We start from the raw sequence: 25,898 nt of genomic DNA, 5'->3' as shown, positions 1-25,898 counted from the left end.
AGTTTTATAACTATTTGTAAATGACCGTGGATGTAATATCGTTTTCCAAAATACATTGATTGATAAATAAGTCGCAAGAAAGTATAAACGTTTTTCTTAACGTGTTTAGACAAAACTAAACCAACAAAATCACTTTTTAAGCATAACAAACAAAGCTTTGTTGACAGGAAAATGAAAATTAAATTTTTAATTAAATTTTTAATTTATTAATTGAGCCATTTCAAGCATTTTAAAACATTTTCAAGCATCCGTCAACGTTATTAAAAAAAACAATATTTGCCGAAGTTTACCGACATCATTTTACCGGTAAATCGGTAAAACAATTTTACCGATTTACCGGTAAATTTTCGGTAAAAGCTCAACCCTAGTTTATAATCCTACAAATAATTTCAACGATTTCATTTTCGCAATCAAAATTACAAATTAATGATCTGTTAAGGGTTACATAAATAGCACATGAATAAAAAAGCCCAACAAATTCAATTACGCCACAAAAGACTTTAGTCTGGCCAGACTAATAATTTAGGCTCGTAAAGTCACGTTAGTCGCATATGAGATTTAAAACTGTTATTGCACACACATTTCATCATATATTATACACAAAAACATATCAGATGTTGAAAAATGTCTTTCTAATACATTGCATGACCATCTTTGATTTAATTTGTACCTGAACTCGATCTTGCATACCTCTTATCAACTTGCGACACCGTCCTAGATCTCATCATTATAAAACCACATATGAATCAGACATTCTGTCAGGACTAGTTTATTGGTTATTGACACTTCATGGTTTTTATCCTTAAGCTGATCCCAAAGTGACTCTATTGGATTCATGTCAAGAAAATTCCCTAACCAAGGATGTACCTCAATGTCATTTTTTGTCACCAATGATAGACATTGCGTGCCGTTTGGCATGGAGCTGAGTCGTGCTGAAAAATGCAGATGCTTTGATGGAACCAGTCACGTATTTGGATCTTCAAACGGGTACTGAGCATTTCAATGTGCTTTTCCGCATTCATTGTGCAGATGTGCAGACAACTTGTTCCTTGGGTGGATATTGCACCCCACTCCATGATCTTCGTGAAGAGTTTTACTGTCTGATGGGAGGCAATCTTCCCTGAACGCATTTTCTGATCTTCTTCTTACAATCTGAACTCTGTTATCTAATACTTGCATGGTAGATTCAACTGAAAAGATGACTCTTGACCAGTCCTCATCTTTCCAGTCTAAATGCACCAGGGCCCATTCCATGCGTACTTGCTTCATTTTCTCAGTAAACGAGATTTTTTTCTTGGGTGGTAAGCATGAAGACCAGCTTCCAGCAATCTTCAATTAACTGTCATCCAACTTGTCTTCACACCTTCCTAGTTTAAATCAGAAGCAATTTTCGTGTATGAAGCTCTTTTGTCGTATCGGCACAGCTTTACAATTTTCCTGTATGTTCTTGAAGTTGTTTTTCGGTTACAGTCACATAAAGCAGTTGCGTTTGTCAAGTACTTTTTTCATTCTGCGTACAGATGAGGTATCAAACCTTCAATACTTTTGCTACTTTCTTATGGCTCATTTCTGTATTTTTTAGTAAAACTTTAATTTGTCGCTTTTTTCTGGGGCTTAGATCACTCGTTTTTTTCTTCGTATGATCTAGAAAAAGCAAGTTTTCTCAAAAAATATCAACTTTTAGTTTATAAAAGAAAATTCGAGACGAAACTGAATCCATACCGGATTTGCACTGGTCTTTATCAGTCTTATTAAGTCTTAACACCGGTTCCCTGGTTTTCAGGATCGATTAATCTAAAAAACAATACTATGCTATACTGTTTACTCCGAAATCTACGACAAATCATGTTTCGTTTCGCAACCACTACCTTATTACTAACTTACCAAGTGCGTTTATGAGTGAGTTTAATGTTGTGAAATTAAAGAGTTAATGCAATTTAATATTTTAACTTAAAAATATAACCGTTTAAACTTTGGCGTGACTGATATAAACGAATATTAATTTTTATTAATATTTACATAACTTTGTTGTATATCAAAACAAGGTAATTTAATATATTATTTCGTTTTGATATGCAAAAAAATTTATTTATTTTTTATAAAATCATAAATTTTTTCTCAAACATTCAAGTTTAACAATTTATAATGTTCGTAGTTAAATTAATAAATGCTCATAATTATCCGTATAATTATATAGTACTAAAAACTGTATTATACCTTGTATATTTTAGGCTCACTAATTTAAAAAATAAAAGCTATGGCTTATGATAAATAATGTTTAACTAGCAATTATGAAGTTACATTTTTATTGTTGGTAATATTGTTAGATTACAATATGCCATATTAACTATGCACTCTTAAAATATATTTAGAAATTTGCTAAATTATATATAGAGATTTTTTTATAGGAAAAGTTTAACCATTTTAAATTACCTGTTAATAAAATTAATATATATTTAATTAAAGAAAAAAGTATCCAATAAGTATTGTCAAAAAAATTTAGTTTAACAAAATATCTGCATCTCTTAAAATAAAGTTTAAATTTTTAAGCCAAATGGTAAGGATCAAGGTTGGCTGATATAACTTTTTTAAATATATTTGTGAAAATAATAAAAGGTTGATACTAAATAATGAAGTTTTTTATAACTTTTAATACTTCTTGATTTTTAATGTGAGTTAAACAAAACTAAGTTGTTGCTTTAATGTAATGTTTATTGTTATTATTATTATTGTTGTTGTTGTTGTTGTTGTTGTTGTTGTTGTTGTTGTTGTTGTTGTTGTTGTAATTACTAATGTAATTATTATTATTTTCATTATTATATTTAATAGTATTATTGATATTATTATAATCCTCTTTGTTTAATTTACTTTATTATTATTATATGATTGCTATTATTATTTAAGTGGTGTTTACCTTAGATCGTACTATTAATAAGCAACCATGAGAGGTGTACTTTTATTTCAGAATATGTATTGTTATTGTTGTTATCGTTAAACAAAAAACTGCAAGCACCAAAGTTTATGAAAAAGTTATTATTAAAAATGCTCTTTTCAATAATTAGTCCCTTATAGAAAAAAAGGGAGTTGATGTTTCTTAAAATAAAGTTTCTTGAAACTGTAGGCATTTAAAATTAATAATGGGGAGGGGGTAATATAAGCTATGTATTACTCTCTTCAGACCACCAGCTGGGTTTATTTTTTAATATGATAATTAAAAGCAAATTGAATTTTTTTGAACATGCATGCACGCTGACTTAATAAAATGATCAAAACTAACTCTTTCAACATATTACAACAAGGTAAATAATCAAACAGAGCCCCAACTACTAAAAAGAGGATACCTCTCAATCCATCTAATAAGTATACCTTCTTCCATTACCCTCCACCATTTAATTCTATTTTTGCTCCTTGATATATGTATACTCTACTGTGTCTATAAATAGTACAATATAAATATAAGAGTTCAATTTGTTAAATTTTTTCAGATTTCAAAGGAATATTATTATTATTTTTTTTTTATGAATAAAAATTATTAAAATTATAAAAAAAATTTTCATATAGAATGTAAGAATAAAAAATTATATACATATACACACAGATATATATATATATATATATATATATATATATATATATATATATATATATATATATATATATATATATATATATATATATATATATATATATATATATATATACGTAGATGGCGAACTGCACACAAAATGCTCATGATTTTATTGTTGGATCATTTCCTGTTTTGGTTGGTGCATTAGCAAGTGAAGATGCTGAATCACTTTGTAGGAAAAATAATCTTTCATTTGTTGAGCTGATTCGTCCATTCTGTCAACTATATACTGATGGTATGTTAACATGGCTTAAAATTTTTTTTTCGAATATTAGAGTGAATAATTGTAGTAACTCCCTTAAATCGATTATAAACATTTTTTAAAATCCAGAACCATAAATTACTATAGATAAATTTATATATATATATAAGAATCTATAGTAAAATTTATGAATGCTTGAAAATATTAAAAATTTTATTTAGGGTTTTATAACTCTTTTTGGTTGTCTCTAATAAACTGTCTCTAATAAAATATTTTCTAATAAACTGTCTCTAATAAACTGTTTTCTAATAAACTGTCTTAATAAATTATTTTCTAATAATATATATATATATATATATATATATATATATATATATATATATATATATATATATATATATATATATATATATATATATATATATATATATATATATTTACATATATATGTATATATTTTAATAAATCAAATATAACTTTAACTTTTAAAGCATTTACTTATTGAGCTTTCTTTTTTTATTTGTTTTTTTATGTTTTACAAATGATTATGTGTAAAGGTTAGGCTTTTGTCACACATATATTAAATAAATTAAAACTAATTTTTCTAGAATCGAAATGCAGACAAACAACTCAAAAATGTATTACAAAAACAATACAAGCTATTCAGTTTTCAATACAAACTCTCACTAACTTTTTGAATTCTTGTTTAGTGTTTGTAAATTTTAAAGAACTGACTACAGTGAAAGTTTTCATTATGATCAATTAGTTTAAATTTGACATTTTAAAGGCTGATTACTCCAAATTTTTATTTTTATCAGTAGATAAATATCTAATAATATCTAATGTAATATCTAAAATAAAATCTAATGAATTTTAATAGGTTCAGGGTGGGTAAATTTTCCAAATATTAACTAATTACCCCTCTTTCATATTAAACACCTGAGAATAAACGCTTAAACAAAAAAGACCCAAGGTTTTTAATCTTTTTAAATTTACTTTTATTTTTGTATTAGTACTTGTATAAAGATTACACAAAAGAAATTTTTATATACATACAGAAAAAAAAGTTGAAAATTGCAATTAGTAAAAAATAAATAAATAAATTAACAGTTAAATTTGTAAAAACAAAATTTAAATTTTACAAAGATATTCAAGCACACAAGTATTGTTAAAAGTTTATCAATTATGAAGTAACATCTCTCCAAATAATCTAAACTTTTGATTGAATTGATATGAAGTAACATTACTCCAAATAATCTAAACTTTTGATTGAATTGTTTACTTTAATTTGAATCTAAATAAATATGTTCATTGAATCGTTTAAAATAAACTTGTGCTTTTTAAAATTTTTTTGATTGCATGGCCTCTTCTTTTGTAAACTTTTCACTCCCTTAAAAATAATGCAGCATAAATAGTTGCTTGTATCTGTAAAAGCAAGTCTTTTTATAGACAAGAAAACAAACTTCAAAGTTAATCAACTCTATAATTCCACACTTTTGAAATGAAATCACATCACTAATGCTACACTGATATAAAATTTGATACATGTTTATACTTTTTTACAGATAACTATTAAGACTTTGTTTTAAGCCTCACACTCCTTGTGCTGAAATATAAAAGTTGATAATTTGCTGGTCCAAGAAAGATATAAAAGTAGAAAATGGATATTTATTAAAGCGATAAAATTATATTTTTCATGTTCATATAATAAAAGTCTAAATGATACAAATGACACAAAAATTAACAATAAAATCATGGCTATTTCCAGTTTTAAAATCAATGCTGCATTCTGTATTTATATCAGAACTAATAAAGAATTTACAAATTTCTTTGCTATGATGATTTATACATATTATTTGCATAATTGTTAAAATTATTTTTATTTTTATTTATAAGAAAATCTACAAGATATAAACTTATTGTTTAAATATATAATTTTGAAAGCTTTGTTTTTCTTTTATCCTTTTTTCCAAGTTTGTTATCGAATCTTTGGTTATTCCTATTTTTTTTAAATTGCACCAGCTGACAAGCGTTCAAGATAGCAAGAATCTGATCAGAATAAATCCTAATGATATTGTTTTATTGTACTTTTATACGCATTTTCTTTAAAATTGGTATAAAGTTTCTTTGCATATTGTTTTGTTTGTTCGATCCCAGTAAGCTTCGGCAAAAGTTTATCAAATCTATTTTTAGAACCGCAATGGTACCCTATTGCAAAAGGGAAAACCTAAATATAACATTTTTAACTCAAGTATTTGAGCTTTTTTGTTTGACATCATTTATTAATTACAAAAGCATTAATCACACCAAAAAATAAAAAGTAAAAGAGCCAGAACCTTTGAGAAAAAACTCGGCACTTAGAGATCAATTTAATTATTTTGACTATTTCACCTAAAAATCTAATTTAATATAATTTATAAACTCTTATTAAATAAGTATTGAAATACTTGTCTTTTTTATAAATGAATGCCTGCCATAACATTTCTTTTTAAGCACATGAGATATTCTTAGTTACTCAAAATTTTTATTCTTGGATTTTTCAAGATATTTCTTAAAAATATTTTCTGGATTTTTTCCGAATAATATTAGGAAAAAATTATCCGGATATTTTAAAAATAACCTGGATAATCTCTGATCAATGAAAGTTGTAAAAACAGTATATAGTGTTTTACAGCAAAGATAAAGCTATCGTTGAAGTTGTTGAACATTTTTCTGAATTTTTAATTGGTGTAGGATGTGATTTGAATAATATACTTCATGAGTGGATCATTTTAAAAGTATACATGTTTCCCATAAGTAACAATCAAAATGAGTATTTTTATTTATATAATTAATCATATAAGATTTAAAAAAATAAAAATTATACAGTAAAAAGATTTAAAAAAAAAAAAGATACTTGATAATGAATTTTATATAAAGTTTATTAAAGAGGCGGTTGTCTCTTTAATAAACTTTATATAAGAATCATTAAAGTAAAACACTCGAAAAGAAGAAAAGTTTTGTTGAAAAGAAAAAAAGAAAAATGATTAAAGCTATTTAATTCAAATTTTTTGAAAGCCGTTTGATTGATTTTGAAAGCCATTTGAATTAAATAACTTTAATCTTTACTTAAGTTTTTATATGATTGAAACACATTTAAATGAAATAACAAATCACTGCTAATGATTTTTTTATATAAAGTATTAATAAATATCATATATATTTTTTATAGTTATTATATATACAGGGCTCGAGTTAAGCATATCGTGATCGCAAATCGCGATTACTTTTCGCACCTTCGCGATTAGTTTTTTCTTAGAATTTTTTTTTTCGCAATCTTTCTTTTTTTCGTGATTATTTTTTATTTATTTAAGAAGATCGATACTCTATTCGTGAATATTTAGTGTTCTTTTACAGTATAAAACTGCAGTGACTTCTGTAACGATAATTTTTTTTTTAAAGCGGAGCATAAAGTAAAAGAAAGAAAAATAAAAGATTTAGAAAATCAATTAGCAAAAATGTTCAAATGCAGGAAAAAGACCGATTGTTTAAGGAAGGAAAAATTTATAAAAAACAAACGATTAAATACCTATTCGAATCAAGAAATAAAAGATTTTGATAGAAAAACGAAATGAAAGTTAATTGTTTGAAAAGTCACTTTCTTAACTTGAATTCTCAAGGGCTTCATTCCGATTTAGCTCATTCATTATGAACAAATTTAATGATATTTTTATAAGTTTATTTTGCGAAGAATAGTGGAAGGCAATATAGACTCTAAATAGTTATTAAAAAAAAACTTTAAAGTTTGTTAGTACACTTGCTAATTTTAAATTAATAGCAATAAATGGATGCAAATAAGGACCACAGATGCAGATTATCTACAGTTAAAAAGTGGGAAAAACATTTTAATTGCGAGTTAAAATACAATTTAAATGAAAATGAAGTTATAAGATTAAGATGCAGTTTATGTAAACAACTTGTAAAAAAGCGGGTAAGTCAAACAAAATCGTTTTCCATGACCTGGATTAAACTAGGAAAAATATCAATAAAAAAAGATTCACTGGCATCGCACTTAATCAGTGCGGAACATAAAGAGGCCACGTGAATTCATCAACAAACAACATTAGGTTCAGTTTCATTATCTAACCATGTTATTCACAATACTCCAATCAGACATGGTTTATGTAAAATGGCCGTAAAAGACGCTGACTCGTTACGGAAAAAGTTTAATATTGTGTATTACTTGGCAAAACGAGAGCGTCCATTCACTGATTATCCTTATTTGATTTTTTTTCTTTGTTGTTGTTATTCACCTCCTCAAGGCCGAGTAGGCCACTCCAGATGAGGAGGCCACTTAATAGTGGTTATAACCCTCTCTCAACTCTATAACTCCGAAACACGAACCTTGAGGAACAAGGCCACTGCGCGGAGAAACAAGTTGAGCGCGGTACTACCAGGGACGTGGTGGGGATTGAACTCGGAACCTCTCGCTTATGAAGTGAGTGCTTTACCACTACACCACTACCGCATAATGATTGCATTAGAAAAGAAGAATGAGGTTACAAATTTAGGAAATTCTTATGGTACTGACCATGCAGCTGCAATATTTACAGATTACATTGGCACCGTAATTAAAAACAAATTAACTGAATGTTTAAAAAATTGTAGATTTTACTGTGTTCTCTGTGATGGAAGCACAGATTCAGCTGTATCCGAACAGGAATTATTTACATTCTTTATTTAAAAAACGGAAGTCCGAAAGTAGAATTCTTATCTATTGAAACGGCAGAGAATTCTAATGTTGCTGGCCTGAAAAAATGTATAACAGACGCTTTTACAAGAGTTGGTATTACCAATTCTTATAAACATCTAGTGGATTTAAATCTTGATGGAGCTAACGTTAATCTAGGAGCTTATGCTGGTTTAGGTGCATTACTAAAGGAAGGTTCTCCTTGGCTGGAAGTTGTACACTGTTTTAACCATTGACTTGAACTTGCTTTAAAAGATGCTTTTGAAAATTTATCTGCCTTCAAAACTGTTGACGAACTACTTTTACAACTTTGTCACTTGTATCAAAAGTCACCAAAGTACTACCGAGAACTACAAGGATTAGCTGAAGCTATAACAGACTCCCAGGTAGCAAAGAGAGCAGAGTTAAAGGGTTTTTTAAAGCGATGGAAAAATGTGTCTGTGCCTATTTATTTATCATTATATCTTGATGTTTTATCTCCCTTTCGGCGTCTAAGTTTTCAGAACAATATTCATGATCCAGTAAAAGCTGTAAGAAGAGTTCAAGAATTTACATAGACAATGGCCAAGCTGCAAATTCTTCTAGAAAATTCGCCAGACAATTTGCTTGATGATACAAGTGTTATGACCCATTATAAAAAACTGTCTAAAGATATTGAGACAATTGATTCAAAGCAATGTTATCAAAATATTGCACTTTCTCAATATACCGAAGTTAATAGCCATGTTCTTGACCAGTACAAGCTAATTATTGCAAATATTACCACATGTATGGAAGGCCATTTTCAATCTCTCCAAAAATCACGATTGTTTATACATTTGGTAGCTTTACTTGACGTTTATAACTGGCCGTTAAATGTGAATGATGGAACTTTTGGCGATAAAGCTATCGATGAAGTTGTTGAACATTTTTCTGAATTTTTAATTGGTGTAGGATGTGATTTGAATAATATACTTCATGAGTGGATCATTTTAAAAGCATACATGTTTCCCATCATAAGTAACAATCAAAATGAGTATTATTTGAAAATTTGGGGAATTGATTTTTCCAAATCAAATTTGGTCAAAGAATGCCAAAATATTCTTGATATTTTTGAACTATTTTTAATTTGTCCTTTTACAAATGCGAAAGTAGAACGAATGTTTTCATGTATGAATCACGTAAAAAATGACTGGAGAAGTTGTCTTAGACAAGATCTCTGAGAATCTCTACTTTGGATAAGTGAAGAAGGTCCTGAGATTGACAAATTTGAACCTGATACTGCTGTGGACAAATGGTATAATGATAAAGACGATTGTCAGCAAATTTTCATTGTTATCCGGAAAAAAGAAAAAGAAAGTCAGGAAAAACAGACATTGATTTAGCGACAGTTACAATATCAGATTTGGAAGAAAGTGAAAGCGAGGAAGAAAATTTAATATTCTAAGCATTAAACTAGTGAAATGATTACAAAACAATCAAAATATTTACGAATATGATCTAATACTTTTTCTATTAACAATCAAAAAAAAAATTAGATCGTGAAAGATTCTATTATTTAGACACATTTTTTTCTTTCGCTTTATTTTATTGAATAAAAAAAGTGAACGCTAACTTTTATTAAAAAATGCGTTGAATGAAAAAGCAATAGATAGAAGTATCAAGGGAATTTGATAAGGTTACTTAGATAAGAAAACTTACTTAATAAGAATTTAATCATCATTTTTGTTTGTGATTGTGCGGGTTTTCGTGAAAATGTTAAATTTTAACATTTTATCCTGATAATGTTTTCATCATTTTTAATAGTTTTTTATAACTGTTTCAAATTTATAAATTGTTTTGTTAGAGTTTTAAAAAAAATTTTTTACTGTTAAAAATTTATAGAAAATTAAATATTTTAGTTGTTTTAAACAGTTTAAAATATGTAAATAAAATAGAAAATGAAATAATTAATTAAAAGAATGTTATATCAAGTTCATTGATTTTACAAAAATACAGCCGTTAGATTTAATGCAATATAATAACAGTAATAATGTAAGTTATAACTAAAGCTACTTTACAACTGCTGAACGTAAATGTTATGACATCTTATGCAAAAATGAGACTTATTATATATATTATTATAAATAAGTTAAAATAAATAATGCCCCCTCCCCTCCAGCGAGAGTGGAGGAGGGGTTATGAGCAACAAAAAAATTGCGATTAGATTTTTTTACGTTAATTCGAGCCCTGATATATATTAATATATTATATATACTTTTATATATAAATATATATGTAAATATATATATAAATATATATATATATATATATATTTATTAATTTATATATATATATATATATATATATATATATTTATTTATTTATAAATATATGTATGTTTTTTATATTTATTTAAGTATGTAATTTTCATTATGAATGTCTTTAAATAAAAAAGTTATTTTAACAAGAAACAATTTATTCTTTCTTTTGTTTACATTGCTGCAAAGAATTGTTAAGATTTTTTTTTTAACTTCACAAATGTCAACAAAACAATCATTAGATGTAGGTTGTTTAAATGGGTTTTGTGTAATATTACTTTATTTAAATGGGTTTCGCATAATATATTATAAAAATATTAGCAAAGATAAATAATTCAAAGTTATTTATTCCAAAACAAGATTTTATTTTAAATAATCTTATCGTTATAGTTTATTATTTATTTTAGTTTAATTTAAATTTTTTTTATTTTTATTTTAGTTTTAGTTGAGTTATTTTTATTTGATTTTTTGGTTATGTTTTTTTTAAGATTTATTTTCTCTTATGATAAGTTTTTTTTTTAAGTTTCTTTATAGTTAGCATAATTTTTCAGCGCACTAAAAAAAAAATGTATACAAATTTTCAAAACATCTTTAATCAAACAATCTTTCGGGGTGGTAGATTAATCTATATTTCAAATTAATCGATTAAAAATTAACTTTCGAAATTAATTGATTAATCTATTAATTTTGATTAGTTTTTACTAATAAATTCTTACAGTTTCAAAAAAGTAAATATAACTTCTTTTGATTTTATTTCTCTTTTTATATCAGATATGATTAAAAAAAACATAAGTTATTAACAGTGTCATCATTTAAACTTGTTCTTAACTTAGTAACAAATAAACCTGCAGCACTAAAATTTCTTTCTGCTTCTACAAAAGATGGTGGAAGGCTAAGCATGGCGTTGTATTTTTTTTCTAATGTGTTTGGCCTTTTCCAGGTGCTTTCAAGTACTGCCATTTCTTGTTTAATACAAGTCAAAACCTCTTAATGGAATGACTTACTGTTGTTGAAGTTATATTTAAAATCATTTCTGCTAATTCTTCAGCTTTAGTTTTTTTTTTATTGGTTCTACATTACAAGTTGATTTAATATCAGACTTAAGTGCTGCTTCTACTTCCTCATGTAGAAACAAACATATGAAAACATCTCAAGCTAATTTAGCAAATTCATATTTATTTGGGTATTTTAAAAGATTACCTGGTTACTCTGAATCTGATTTAAAGCCATCTGGATTATGCAATTAGCATATGAACTGTTTATTTTGAAAGTGATGTAAGCCCAATTTTTATGCTTTTGAGATATTTAAAGGTTAGCAAAAGAAATTGTTATGCAATTTCATTTATTAACAAATTTTAAATTGATCAAAGCATATGGATATGTTTAAATACTAACTGTAAATTGTTTATAAATAAAAAGTGCACACCAAGTTAAATGTAAATTATGTGATTTCTAACTTTTTTTGAAAAATTGACTTACACTACTTTCAAAATAAACAATCCATATTTTCTTTTTTCAGTAATTCTACTCAAAGACTACATATAATTCTTTTTGACCAATGCTAGTATTTTGTTCTCTAAGATTTTGTAGTAAAAACAAAATAATTTTATTAGATTACAGTCTCCTTTTCCCTATGCCATAGGACTTAACTGTACAGTGGTCAGCCATCACATTGGGTCCAGCTGTATTTTTTTGCAAATATTGTCTAAAAATGAATTTTTAGGCAAAAAGAAAAAAAATGGTGCAATTTAAATCTTGTTCTTTTATTTATAAAGTCATACTTGATAAAAAAATTTTTTTTGGTAAGTAATTGGTTATTACAATAAATTATATAGAATATATATAAAGTATTAATATTTTGCAAAACCACCTGTATTGGCAATAGATGCATTGCGGCATGCTTGCAATTGATTTTTTTATAGTTTCTGTCAACTCTGGGTTATTGTGCCAGATCTTAATACTCTTTTCTATAAGATCTTGCTTTTTAGTATGAATTTTTTTTCCAATCTCTCGCTTTACTATTTCCCAAATAATAACTATAGGGTTAAGACCAGGTGAGTTGCCTGGCCATGGCAATACATCAACTTTTTTCTGTTTTAAATAAGCCATAACACTTATTGCTTTGTGGCTAGTTGCTCCATCTTACATAAATACAGGAGTGGGCAAAAGTCCAGCTACCATTTTGATTGCGCGCCATCTTGGTTAAGTGACGTTTAGATCAGTTTCGTTTTAAACATTGTGTTGTGTAGACCCTCCAGTTTTTTAATGGATAAATATACGCCACAAGAACGAACAGAAATAGTGACAATATTTATCGAAAGTGATCGTTCCATTATTGCCAGTCAGCGGAAATGGCGTAAAAAATATCATTAGGCATGTGACCAAGTCTGAAAGTTCAGAGATCTAGGATGTTTTTTACAAAGATGACTAGGATGGTTCTTACAAATGGCTCCTTCATTAGTCAACTAAAATTAAGAAATCAATCAAAGAATGCAAATCATCAAATCAAAAAATTTCAATAATTGCTTGATCATTGCAGAGAATTTTATGAAGTGTTGGAAAATTTAGATACCATAGGATGTTAGAAATTTTAGATTACTTCAGTTTTTTACAAAGCTCTCTAAACTTTCCAGTATCAATGTCAAAGCCAGAATCTAGATTTCCCTAAATAGTGGAAAATTTTTGGATAAAACTTTGATGAAAAGTCTTAAGTGCAGAATGCTAACAGCAATTATATAGAACTCTCTTTTGTGTGGAGTTGCCAGATAAGTTAGCAATATCTTAAGAAGTTTGATGACAAATTGGGTGAGAAGCAGTAGAGAATTTCTAGTCAAAATGTTTAAAATTTTTCTATTGAGCATTTTGAAGAGTGGCTTGAAGTTGATGATAACTTAAAAAAAAATTTTTTTTTCACTTGCTTCAGAAGTACAAAACACAATTTATATAATTATTTTTTAAGCAAGCGCTTCTAATAAATTAGTTTTTAAACTATTTAATACAATTAGCAAAAAAATAATTTTTACTTTTGGTACCTCTAGTAATAGAAGACTTTACCCTCTTTAACTCTCAACCATTTCTCAAACTTCAGCGTCTTCAAGCAACGGTAAAAAATCCCCACTCACCTTTTTAATAAAACCCCCTGTTTATCAATATGGACTAAAATTACCTTTCCCTCCTTTAATTCCTACCTCTACTTGTATTAGGCACGCAGGAGTACTAGATATCAGGCCTTGTTAAGAAGCCTTATGCAGCTCGGACTTAACACACAAAATGGCCAAGTATAATTACTTCTAGTTAAAGGTAAATATTTCTCTAAAAACTGCTTTTTCACTGCATACCCAAATGACCTTAATTTTCCTTGAGACACACTATCAGTTACTAATAATATAAACAAACTTTGCCAATAATCTTTGCTTCTTTTCATATCTTTTAAAGTCACCTTACACCTATCTGTTCATTATCTTATTTGTTGAATATTATATAATTTAGTGTGCCAAGTGTAAAAAGTATAAAGTTTAGATATATATTGATTATAAGTGAAAATTCAAAAAATTTCGAAATATATCTTTAATTATATTATATATTTGAGAAGGCTTAAATAAAGTTTATAGTTAAAATGCTTTGAATAAACTTTTGGACGCCAATAACTGCAATATGACTTACAGTTCCAATAGTTTGCAGCAGCTATAAATCTTTTAAAATAACATTTTTTAATTTGTAATAATTATTTTTCAGTTTTCAATTTTCTATTTAGCACAAATTCGTGATCCTGTTAATCCAAATATTATAGTCAACATAAAAAAATGGAAAATACGTGTAGTAGACATTCAATCTTCTTTACCTCCAACTGTTCTTGTCAACCATGTTTTGCATGACGTGGTCAACAAATTAGCTACTAAAGTTGACATGAAATCAAGATTTTCAGTAGAAAAACAAATGAAAGGTATTTAGAAGAAAACATTAGTTTTTACAAAATTGATTTGAGTGTGTATATGTGTGTGTGTATATATATATCAGGTCTTGTTAAGTAGCATTACGCTATTTGAATTTTCATGTACACAATTTACGTTACCCAAAAACTTTTTTCAATTAGTTTATTTAAACTTTTTGAACATTTTATGTTGAAAACAGTAAACTGTAATTAATTGTTGTAAAAAACATTTGTGGAATATTTAATTTATTATGTAAAAAAGCAGATTGATAAATACAAAACAAAATTTATTTTTAATCTATTTTATTAAATTTAAATTAAACTTTTTATTAAATATAATTAAATATAAATTTATTTTATTAAATTTAATTAAAAAATTTTTTTAAATTTTAAATCGCTCCGTTTGTTGAAGTAAAAAAATGTATTTTAAAGTAACTTGAATTAAAGTCTACCAAAATCGACTAATACATTTTTAAAATCGACTAAGTCAAGTAAAAGTCAATTTAATCGAAATGTTTGAATAAAATTTTTTATTATAATCATATACTTTAATGTTGCTTGACAATTTACTTTTTAAATGGTATGAACAAATAGAACTTTAACAGAGTACACTAAAAAACTAGGTGATATGTACTACTGTTATAATAATACATGGTGTTATAACAAGAACATTTTTTGTTTGATTTTAATTCTTCTAATCTACTAGATGAATTAAAATCGAGTTAAACAAAATAAATCGGAAATTACACTTACAAAGTAAAGTAAAAAAACAAAGATTGGCATTTTTTATGCCTTGGCTCAACAAGACACATTTTTCAGCTAAACCTGGTTTAAGTCTATTTCGCTGTCCAGTGATGATTTCGGCAGCACTTGAAAATAACTCTTCTGAAGGCGTTGATGGAGCAGTTATGCAAAAAAGCATCTTCTCTACCTTTGACAAAACGGGAAATTGGCATAAATTATTTTTATAAAATGCAAGGTAACATGAATTTTCTGATTTCTTTTTTAATACAAGCAATTTTTGTTGTTTTGTTCAATATAAATTTATAAGTACAAAATTGAGGATCTAAATATGTAGCTGTCTATAACTTTCAATTTTGAGAAAATCTTCACATCTTCGATTAAAACTGTCTTTGAGCTTAATGGCAAGATTTATAATTGTACAATTATTTGATTAAAGTTAGCAAAGTAATCAGTTAATTTATAAACGGCTGGTAATATAATTGAACAAGGGTAAATTGTGATCCGCTCAAAATTTTTGTAAAATCATGTATAGGTTCTAATAAATCAATTAGCTTGCCAATTTCCAGTTCCCAGCTTTTTAACAAGAATTCTTTATTATTTTTGTTCTCTGGTTTAATTAAAATGTCTTTGATTGAGTTGTTTAGTTTAAAGTTAGTCATTTAGTTTAAAAACTGATTGCAGCATTAAAAAGGTTAAATTTCACTGAGTATTCCACGTCTTGTTTTAATTTGTTAATTGAACATTTATTTTCTGGATTATCAATTTTCATATTATTTAATTCAACACAACTAACTAGCTGAGCAGAAAGTTTATTACTATGTTTAACTAAGCCAATCAGTTTCCTACATTTCTTTAAAATTATGAAAATGCAATCATTTTCTTCAGTTGAATGCTCATTCTCTTTTATAAGAACATCTTTAACAATTAAATTTAATGTGACAAAAACAATGTATGTACAATTTATTCATTAGATCTTCTAGACAATGTTTGATATTCCCAGCTATGTCACTACTTGTTGAAAGTGTTTTATCATTTATTTTCCATTTATTTAGAATTAATTCAATTTGCTCCTTTATATATAGGCTAGTATGAGCTTTTGGGCTGTGCTTTAATGCAATGCGAACGATTTCAAACAAAAATTTTGATCAACAAAATGTATAGTGGCGCCAATGTATAAATACGAGGCTTGTGATGTCCATCTATCGGTTGTTAGATGGCAAAATTGAGCTTCGTTTAAAAGGTGCATAACCTTTATTTTAAATGATTCAAATTTAAGTGGCACTATTTCATACGAAAACCTTTGTCTAGTCAGCAATTAGTACTTGCTATCAAACGAATCTAGCATTTTGATAAAATGCTTGTTGTCAACAATTGACAGCAGTTGGCCTGTTTGAAGAATAAAGTTACACATAGATTCTTCTAAATCACTATATTTCTGCAAGCTTGAACAGTATGAGTAAGAGTTTGCAAATGCAGCTTTGATAGATAATTGACCAGTTGTTGTACTTGGAAGTTTAGACTTTTTAATATTAATATGATGGTTACTATACAAATGATTTGCCATTAAGCTTGTATTTTTATTGTACTTTAGCTCTTTGTTGCAAATTTCGTTTGTTAATGCATCTTTATATTTACACGTGGTTATTGTAGAGTCATTGTTTTTTATAAAATAATTCCAGACTTTACTTTTATGAAAATTATTATTCAACATTTTGATCTACCATAAAAAGAGAATAAAAGTAAATAAAATTTACATTAAAATTAAGTCGAAGGAATAGCATAAAATCTCTTCATCATTCTCTGTTGTTTTGTCTCTCTTAAGTTTAGTTGCACAGCTTTTAAGTGCGTTCGTAGGAGAATTCCTTTGTGCGGAAATATTCTCTGAAGAGATTTATTTGTGTACCAATCATTCTTATTAATAGTCCAAATGAAGCTATACCAATCTTTAATAATGTCTAAAGGGAGTTAAACCAATCATCAATAATATCCATTGTGAAAAATTGTGTACCAATCATTACATAATGTATTGAATTTAATTAAATATAAGAATGCTACTTGTAATTTCATTTGAATTTAAGCAAAAAGAATTTTAAAAATGTTAATTTTTTAAATTCTCTCGAATTTAAAAAATTATCGAATCGTTTAAATTCAAACGAAATTATATAAGCAGTATTCTTACATTATTTTATCTTATATATTATCTTATGTAAAAGTGATACAGAGATAAGAAATGTTAAGGTGGCGAGGTGGAGACAGATTGGGCCGGCTAAACCTTTTTTTGGGTGACAGATTTAGTAAACTTCTTATCTTTTTTGCATCGCTAACTGAGTACCATAACACATTACTTAACAATTTGTTGATCAACAGGTTACTATATTGAGAAAAAGGAAACATATTGATGAAGTTGTGCTACATACAGTAAGCATAGAGTTAAGTTTATGTGATACAGCAAATTAGGATCAATGTTCAGATATTTTGGCTGACTTAAAAATACCGTTATAAATAATATTCTTACGCATGGCTCTATCTTTATAAATAATTTATCTATTTAAGTTAAACTAGTTATAAATAGTTCTCTTTACTAATTGGTCAGCACCATAACAAAATTAAAGGTTAATAAAGTTATATCAAGTGAAAAAATAGGAAGTAAGGATGTTAGGATGATTATCTGACTAAATCGACTTTTAGTCGATTAGTAGGAAACCCATAGTTGATTAAATCAACTATTCAATTTTTCAAAGTCGAATAATTTCAACTTTCGACTAGTCGACTTTTAGTCAATTTAGTCGAAGTCGATAACAACACTATTTGTTTTACATTTCAGTTTTAAAATTGCTTTTTAACAAAACATTTTTCTTTATCATTAATTTTTTGAATTGATCATAGATTAAACCCCGATTAAATATGATTAACTAGTTTATGAGCAGTATGCGAAGACTTTGTTAAAGCCAAAATGTTAAAAAAGGTTGATAGTATTTTTATTTATTTTTCGACCATTAAAGTGAAAAACTTTACAATTTTTAACGCCATTTTTTTTTCTTGAAGGTAAGATCTGTCTCTATGATTTAAAAAAAAAATTACTGGTGTGAATAATGCGCTTTTGTAGTTAAGAAATGATGTCAATACGTAAAAGGTCTTTCAAACTTGAGTTATAAATGTTATATTTGGTTTTTTTTACCTTTGCTGTTAAATTTTATGTGGAAGAATTTCTTTTTTTTTTTTAATAAAAACTTTTGTATCTAAATAAAAATAACGTGATCAAGAAGCAAATGCTTTAAAAGCCAAACTTATATTTATTTTATCTTTAAAAAAAACTAATACTTGTGCTATAAATATAAGATATGTAAATTCAAAATTATACTGATATTTATTAAAAACATGTTCCGCCAATAACATCTTACAACCGAAAATACTAATGTTTTTTTTTGGATTTAGTAAGAAATAGTGAAAATACATTAGGTTTCACTGTAAATGAAAACAAAATTTTTTAATGGAAATAAAAAAAAAAATTTAATTTATAATATTTGTTAAATTAAAATTTTTATTTTGTCTAAAAGGCAGTTGAACTAAAATGTTTTAGGTAACACAAACGTTTTTTTACAAAAGCAACTGTAATTGTGCTATTTGCTGGTTAGGGCAATGTGTACTAAAAGTATTAGTACACTTAATCTTTCTAAATTCACCTACGTAGAATCTGAAAGCATTACATTCAAAAATAGAAATTTATTTTGCTCAGAATGCTGTCAAATTGTTGGTCCTGGTATTTGACATCCTTGCAGCAAAAAAAAAAACTTTTCAAAATCATCACACCTTAATTACTTCAAGGAATCATAATATCGCTGACAGAGTTGTTTCTTGTACGCTAAAAAAACTATCTGTTGTTGGTGATTTAAAAAAAATAAAACTTGCAACAGGAGGAAAAGCTCTTCCTGTTAAAGTATACAGAGACCGATCACCTATAAGACATGTGAGAAGTAAAACAATCATGAACTTGAAGATAAACCATGATCTTCCAAACTGTGCAGTGTTAGGAATAATGAAGGAGATAAGAAAAGATGCTGGATGATCTGGAATACAGGAGAACACTTATGCTGAAGTTACGAACAGGTCACGCTACTTAAATAGGTTTTACGATGTGAAAAAAGCTCAAGATCAAAAATGTCAACTCAAGCTTTTTGAAAAAGATATTGTTTATTGTACTGACCTATCTATGCTTGTAACTGAAGTTTGTTTCTTCAGAAAAATGGATATTTTTAATTCTGTTGTACACGTTGGTATTGATGGAGGGCAGGGATCTCTAAAGATTGTCATGAACATGTTTGACCCATCAGTATTAGATTTTCAACCAAAAAACCAGAAGTACACTGGGGTCAACAAAGTGACTATCTTAGGCATAGTTCGAAACGTAGAAGAGAGAATCATCACAATCTGAAAACACTTTTCCAACTCCTTCAACTCAATCAATTAAAGTTTACCTAGGCTTCTGACCTCAAATTGATGTATATCATCATTGAATTATCAGTAAGTATCTTATTTCATTTATATTTTATATTTTAAGTAAGCAATACCTTAAGTTATTTTCTATTATCAAGGGTCACGATGGAAAATACTTGTGTTGCTATTGTGATGGGCCGATGGATGAAAAAGAAGTTCTAAGGACATTCGGATCACTAGCAGATGAATTCAAAAAATACCAATTTGATAACAAACCTCGTATACAGATGCAATATTGTAAAAATGTTATTTATCCATGTCTGTTGGATGAGAAATTGACTGAAGAAATTATCAACATAATTCCACCACCTGATTATCATATTTATGAACACCATGTTAGTAAAATTATTGATATTCTCTTCACTTATAAAAGTCTGAAGGAGTTTCTTGAAAAGAAAACAATTATCAGGCATGGCTATAATGGTGGTGGTTTTGATGGACCTAACTGTGCCAAAGTTTCAAGTTCATTGGATGAAATGACACTTTATTCTCCAATTGAATATCTGGAATGTATTGAAACCATTAGGAGGTTTAAAGAAGGTACTTCATTGCTTTTTAAATTTTTTTTAACACTTCTTAGATTGTTTTTAATTCAATTAGTACAGATAGGGGACTATTGACCTACCAGTCTAAATAAAATTAGGAGACACGAATATGTTAATACTATTATTTTCAGCAAGTTAATATTTGGTTAAATTTTGTTTGATTTAGTAGCTGAATGCTGTTTTGGGATGAAACTTGATATATCCTACAAAGAAAAAATAGACAAGTTTGTGGAGTCCGTGCTTCACTTAAAAGTATATGTCTATGATGTATTTGCAATGAAGATTTCACTGGGATGGAAGTTTCACATAATCAGGTTTCATCTCAAGGAGTATCTCGAAAGGCAGAAAATCCTGCTCGGTATTACATCAGAACAAACATCTGAAGCAGTGCATAAAAACTTAAACAAGACACTGAAAAGGTTCGTTCTATCTGAGAAAAATGTCCATTACAGTGAAAAACTAAGAGCTATAGTTGTTGAATACAGTTGAACAAGATTGTAAGAAGATTTTTCAAGAATATATTTAGATTGAAAAAATACCTATTTCTTTTTCATTTTTGTAACATATTATATTTTTTAAAATACTGTTTGTGGCATTTCATTTGTCTGATTTTGTTATCGGAGATTTATTCATGTTCTGTGTGTGTCAGTAGAGATGGAAAATTTGTTGCATTTCTAATAGATTTTTGACAAGAAGATAGTTGCAACTATTATTTTGCAAATATTCATTAAAATGATAATTTTTTGCTAATAATCACGGCAGTCAGATCACAGTCATTTTTCAAGGGTGTTGTGATCACAGATCACAATACCCTTGAAAAATTACTCCTGCATCCCCCTGGTTGAAGGAAATTATTTTTTGAAAAAAAAAAATTCTTTATTTTGAATTCACACATAAATTGTAATTAGGTTTCAAATTTTATCAAAATATATTTTGGCGCTCAAAAGATACAGCCATATAAAGTTTAGGACCCCCTCATTATTTGAAGGTTTTAATTATTTAGAAAAATGATAAAAAATGAAAAAAGATGCGGTTTTTAATTCGTTTTCAACGGTTTCTATTTCATGTCAACCTGCTTGAAAGAGTGATTAAAAAAAATCTGAAGTAAAAATAACTTCAACTTAAAACCTCTAAAAATGAGCAGTGTTTAAGAAATTCAACCATAAAAAAGTGTTCCCTTATTTAAAAAAAAAAACCATAAAACAAATGTTTTAATGGAAAAAAAAAAGTTTAAATAAGTATAAGATTTTACAATAAAGAATTTTTTTTTTTCAAACAACATTTAAATTGAATTTATAATTTTTTTTTAAAACAATATTGTTGACTTACAACAATTTTTAATGTGGTTTTAAATTTAATTACAATGAGGTACTTTAAAATATGCAACTGATGCAATAAAACTTTTACCGATGTAAATACCTTTATTGAGTAAAGTTAGATTTATTTCAGTTGTGCTTTTCCGTTACACAACAAAATCTCAAAACAAGGCATTGAAAGAGAACATTGAGCACTTTATTTTGTAGAATATATTTAAAAATTGTTTAAATGAGTTGTGTTTTGGAGTTATAGAGAGATGAGAGAGGGTTGTAACCATGACTATAGTAGCCTCCTTTACTCTAGTGATCTTTTTGGCTTTGGGGACGTGAAATATAAAAAATAAAATAAAATGTATATACATCTGGGCAAGTTTTATAACATCGGTAAGGAAGAAGGCGTGAACTTCGTTTCAAATGCTCTCCCGTGGCGCTCTATGATAAGACTGTTGGAAACTTTGGGGCAACTAAAGTAAAAATTTATTAAAAAAGAAAGAGTTATTGCATTATGATAAAACACCATAAATTGCTTTTGAATAGTTTTTTTAAAGGTTATGTTTTTTTTAATTAAGCTTTTTTTAAGCATATTTTTTTATACTCCTTGAAAAACAAGGGTATATATAACCCCTAGAAACATAGTATTACATAAAAAAAAAATTTATAAGGATGAAGTTAGTTAACCATTAACAAATGTTTTAGTTTAATAAGGATAGAGTTAGTTAACCATTAATAAATGTTTTAATTTAATAAGGATAAAGTTAATTAACCATTAACAAATGTTTTAATTTAATAAGGATAAAGTTAATTAACCATTAACAAATGTTTTGATTTAATAAGGATAATTTTAATAATTGTAAAAAAAATTTCCTTTTATTTTGTCGACAAAAAAAGAATTATTTCAAAGTAATGTATGCACAGTATGATATAATAAACAAAGTTATTGATCAAATATATTTACAGAGAAACACTAGGCAAACAGAAACACTAGAGAAACACATTAAATAAAGAATAATAGAATAATTGATAATAAATTGTTTTAACTTATTGTTATTGTTTTTTTAGCCACAGCACCATGGTATGAAGCATACAGAGATTGTTATCTTCAGCTTTTACATCCAGTACGGCATGAGTTTATTAGAGATTTTCTGGCCTGTATCTTTTACCATATATATATTTTTCATTGTAATTTCGATAGTTTAGTTAAGTTATATCCTTGTGAAAAATAGATATATAGATATGTCTATCTATATTTATTTTTAACAGGGATATGATTTGCAGTGTGGTGAGTAGGAGTGCTTTTTTTTTTATAGAGTATAAGTTCAATATTTCATTAGTTAAATTAATGAAGCTCCAGACTCCTTTTCATAATTATGCAAGTAAAAAATTTCAACTAGACTAAATTCTTAACAAGTTGTGATTAATTTTTTAGTGTTGTTCAAAATTAAATAAACGCATTAAGTTAACTCCTGACTTATATGAATTGATAATTTATATATGTGTGTGTATGTATATATATATATATATGTAAATTATGTTAGTGTATTTTACAAATAGAGTGCTCAATGTTCTTAAAGAACAGAGCAATAATAAATTAGTAAAAAACACTTATCTAACTTTTATCTTCGACTTGAAGTTTCACCATTGCTGGATCATCAGGAAGAGTACTCTTCCTGATGATCCAGCAATGGTGAAACTTCAATTCAAAGATAAAAGTTAGATAAGTGTTTTTTACTAATTTATATATATATATATATATATATATATATATATATATATATATATATATATATATATATATATATATATATATATATATATATATATGTATGTATACATATGTATATCTATATATATGTATATATTATATATATATATATATATATATATATATATATATATATATATATATATATATATATACATATGTATATCTATATATATAAATATATATTATTTATATATATATAAATAATATATATTTATATATATAGATATACATATGTATATATATATATATATATATATATATATATATATATTATGTCCAAAAAAATAAAATAAAAATGGAGAGGATAAACAAATTGTCCAGAATTTTGAATGTGTAAGGTAACTTCTAACTTTTCAGCAATATTACTAATTTATATTTGTAATATTGCTGAAAATAAATTTTCATTAAAAAGTACATAAAAGTTACAATTAAACTATTCATAAAATTATTTTTTTTTTGTCAGTATGTATAAGATATTACCTTCTACATCAAAAAGATTTCACTAACTTTAAGTGGAAAATAGTTTTTTGTAATTTTGAATTTGCTGTTCATTTAAAAGATTTCCTTCTCAAGCTAATCTAACTCTAAGCTAATATACCTCATAAAAAAAATTCAGCATTATTATATTCATTCATATATTCATACATTATTATATATTTCTAGCTACTAAAGTGCAGCCTTTTTTTTTCTCTAATATTCTCAATATTTATAACGGGATAAGAAACGGGATTTTCAACATTTGTATTTGATCATTTTTAATTTGTATTGGGTATTGAATGTAAAAAGACACATTTCAAAAAGTTAATTTTTGAGAAAAGATCATAATAAGACTTTTGTTTTTCTGTTAAAGTTTTTCAACAGTATAACAAAAGAATTTATATCATTTTTTATATGTTTAAATATTTCTAAGCTAGTCATTTTTACTTACATTTCTGAATACTCACTAAGCTAGTAAAAATTCAGTTTATTAAAGACAAAACTATAGAAAATCATTATTTGAAATTTTTTTTGTTTTATATTTTTAAATTATACCAAAAAAGTAAATTTACCCAGGCAAAGTGTCTAGGAAGAAAAAGAATTTGGTTGAAGAAGAAGAGAGTTATAAAGAAGAAGAAACTGATAAGGAAAAAGAGACAGACGAAGAAGAGATTTATAAGGACGAAGAGGCAGACAAAGAAGAAAGAAATTTTTTTAGTGAATTATTACAAGCCTTGCGGTAGTGGTGTAGTAGTAGAGCACTCGCTTCATAAGCGAGAGGTTCCGAGTGTAGCCTTGTTAGCCAAGGTTCGTGTTTCGGAGTTATAGAGTTGAGAGAGAGTTATATCACAAATAAATAGCCTCCTTGTCTGTAGTGGCCTTCTCGGCCTTGAGGAGGTGAATTAACAAAAAAAAAAAAAACTTAAAAAATAATAATGTTGATTTGCCTGATTACTATATTGATTATTATTTATAAATAATTATACTTTTAAATAAATTAATATTTTGATAAATGTTATTTTTATGTAATTTTAAAAATGTTTTCTTTGTCTTTGCATCATAATCTTCTTCATATTATATTTTTTTGTATAACTGATTAAAATAGAAAATTTGTTTCTATGGAAATATATATAACAATTCCAATAGTACTAAAAATTTATTGTTAGCAATCACCAAATGCATTAAAAGTACTTGACTTTATAATTGTTATGAAAACTATAAAACTTCATATTTATAATTTAAATTTTTAAGAGTGTTATATATTTGTAATATAGGAAATTGAATTTGTAATATAGGAAAATGAAATAAAAAATGTTTCTACCCCTCAGGCGGTATAAATAAAATACCTGAAAAAATGTATTTTTTTGAAAATGTCATGATAAAAATATGAATGTACGTAATAATTTAAAACAAACAAAAAATTTTTAACCTTGCAACGTGACTTGGTTATTGGTGTTTATAAAATTTTTAAATTTTATGCATTTATATATATTTTATATGAATTATAAACATTGAGAGTATTAGAGCAAAAAATGGTTGCATGTTAGTATCTAAAAATTTATCATAATGCATATAAATAAATATAAATAATGGACCTATTTGATAATGTTTTGAAAATTTTTGAATGAAAGCCAATTTTTTGAGGTTTTGCACCACTGTGCGCTTATTTAAAACAAACCTCAAAACGATTGTTTGTAGCTTGAACTCAAAGCATAATTTAATACATAGTTTGTACCTCAAATAAAAGGGTTCCTACATAAAGTGTCAAGCAATAACCATGGGCCAACA

General features: G+C 26.6%; 2 protein-coding genes across 2 annotated transcripts in view; both read left to right on the top strand.

The window, feature by feature from the left end:
• Positions 1-1,774: 1,774 nt before the first annotated feature.
• LOC100210792 (trafficking protein particle complex subunit 8) overlaps positions 1,775-25,898 on the top strand; it is a 103,486-nt gene continuing 79,362 nt past the window's right edge. The window contains exons 1-4 of the mRNA XM_065816810.1: positions 1,775-2,045; positions 3,707-3,863; positions 14,593-14,781; positions 22,928-23,017. Of these exons, the coding sequence (XP_065672882.1) occupies positions 3,707-3,863; positions 14,593-14,781; positions 22,928-23,017 (436 nt within the window). The 5' untranslated portion in view covers positions 1,775-2,045. The remainder of the gene's footprint in view (positions 2,046-3,706; positions 3,864-14,592; positions 14,782-22,927; positions 23,018-25,898) is intronic.
• Positions 19,757-21,041, top strand: LOC136090196 (uncharacterized). Its single transcript, XM_065816392.1, has 3 exons — positions 19,757-19,872; positions 20,036-20,547; positions 20,719-21,041. The coding sequence occupies exons 1-3, from the start codon at positions 19,757-19,759 to the stop codon at positions 21,039-21,041; spliced, it is 951 nt and encodes a 316-aa protein (XP_065672464.1).

Source organism: Hydra vulgaris, chromosome 13 (genome assembly GCF_038396675.1).
Source record: "Hydra vulgaris chromosome 13, alternate assembly HydraT2T_AEP".
NCBI lineage: Eukaryota > Metazoa > Cnidaria > Hydrozoa > Anthoathecata > Hydridae > Hydra > Hydra vulgaris.
This window is presented reverse-complemented; position numbering and strand designations above follow the sequence as displayed.

Coding starts and splice junctions, on each gene's coding strand:
- LOC136090196 (XM_065816392.1), top strand. CDS start 19,757: ATGGATATTTTTAATTCTGTTGTACACGTTGGTATTGATGGAGGGCAG. Junction 19,873..20,035: donor TTTCAACCAAAAAACCAGAA/GTACACTGGGGT, acceptor TTGAATTATCAG/TAAGTATCTTATTTCATTTA. Junction 20,548..20,718: donor CATTAGGAGGTTTAAAGAAG/GTACTTCATTGC, acceptor TGTTTGATTTAG/TAGCTGAATGCTGTTTTGGG.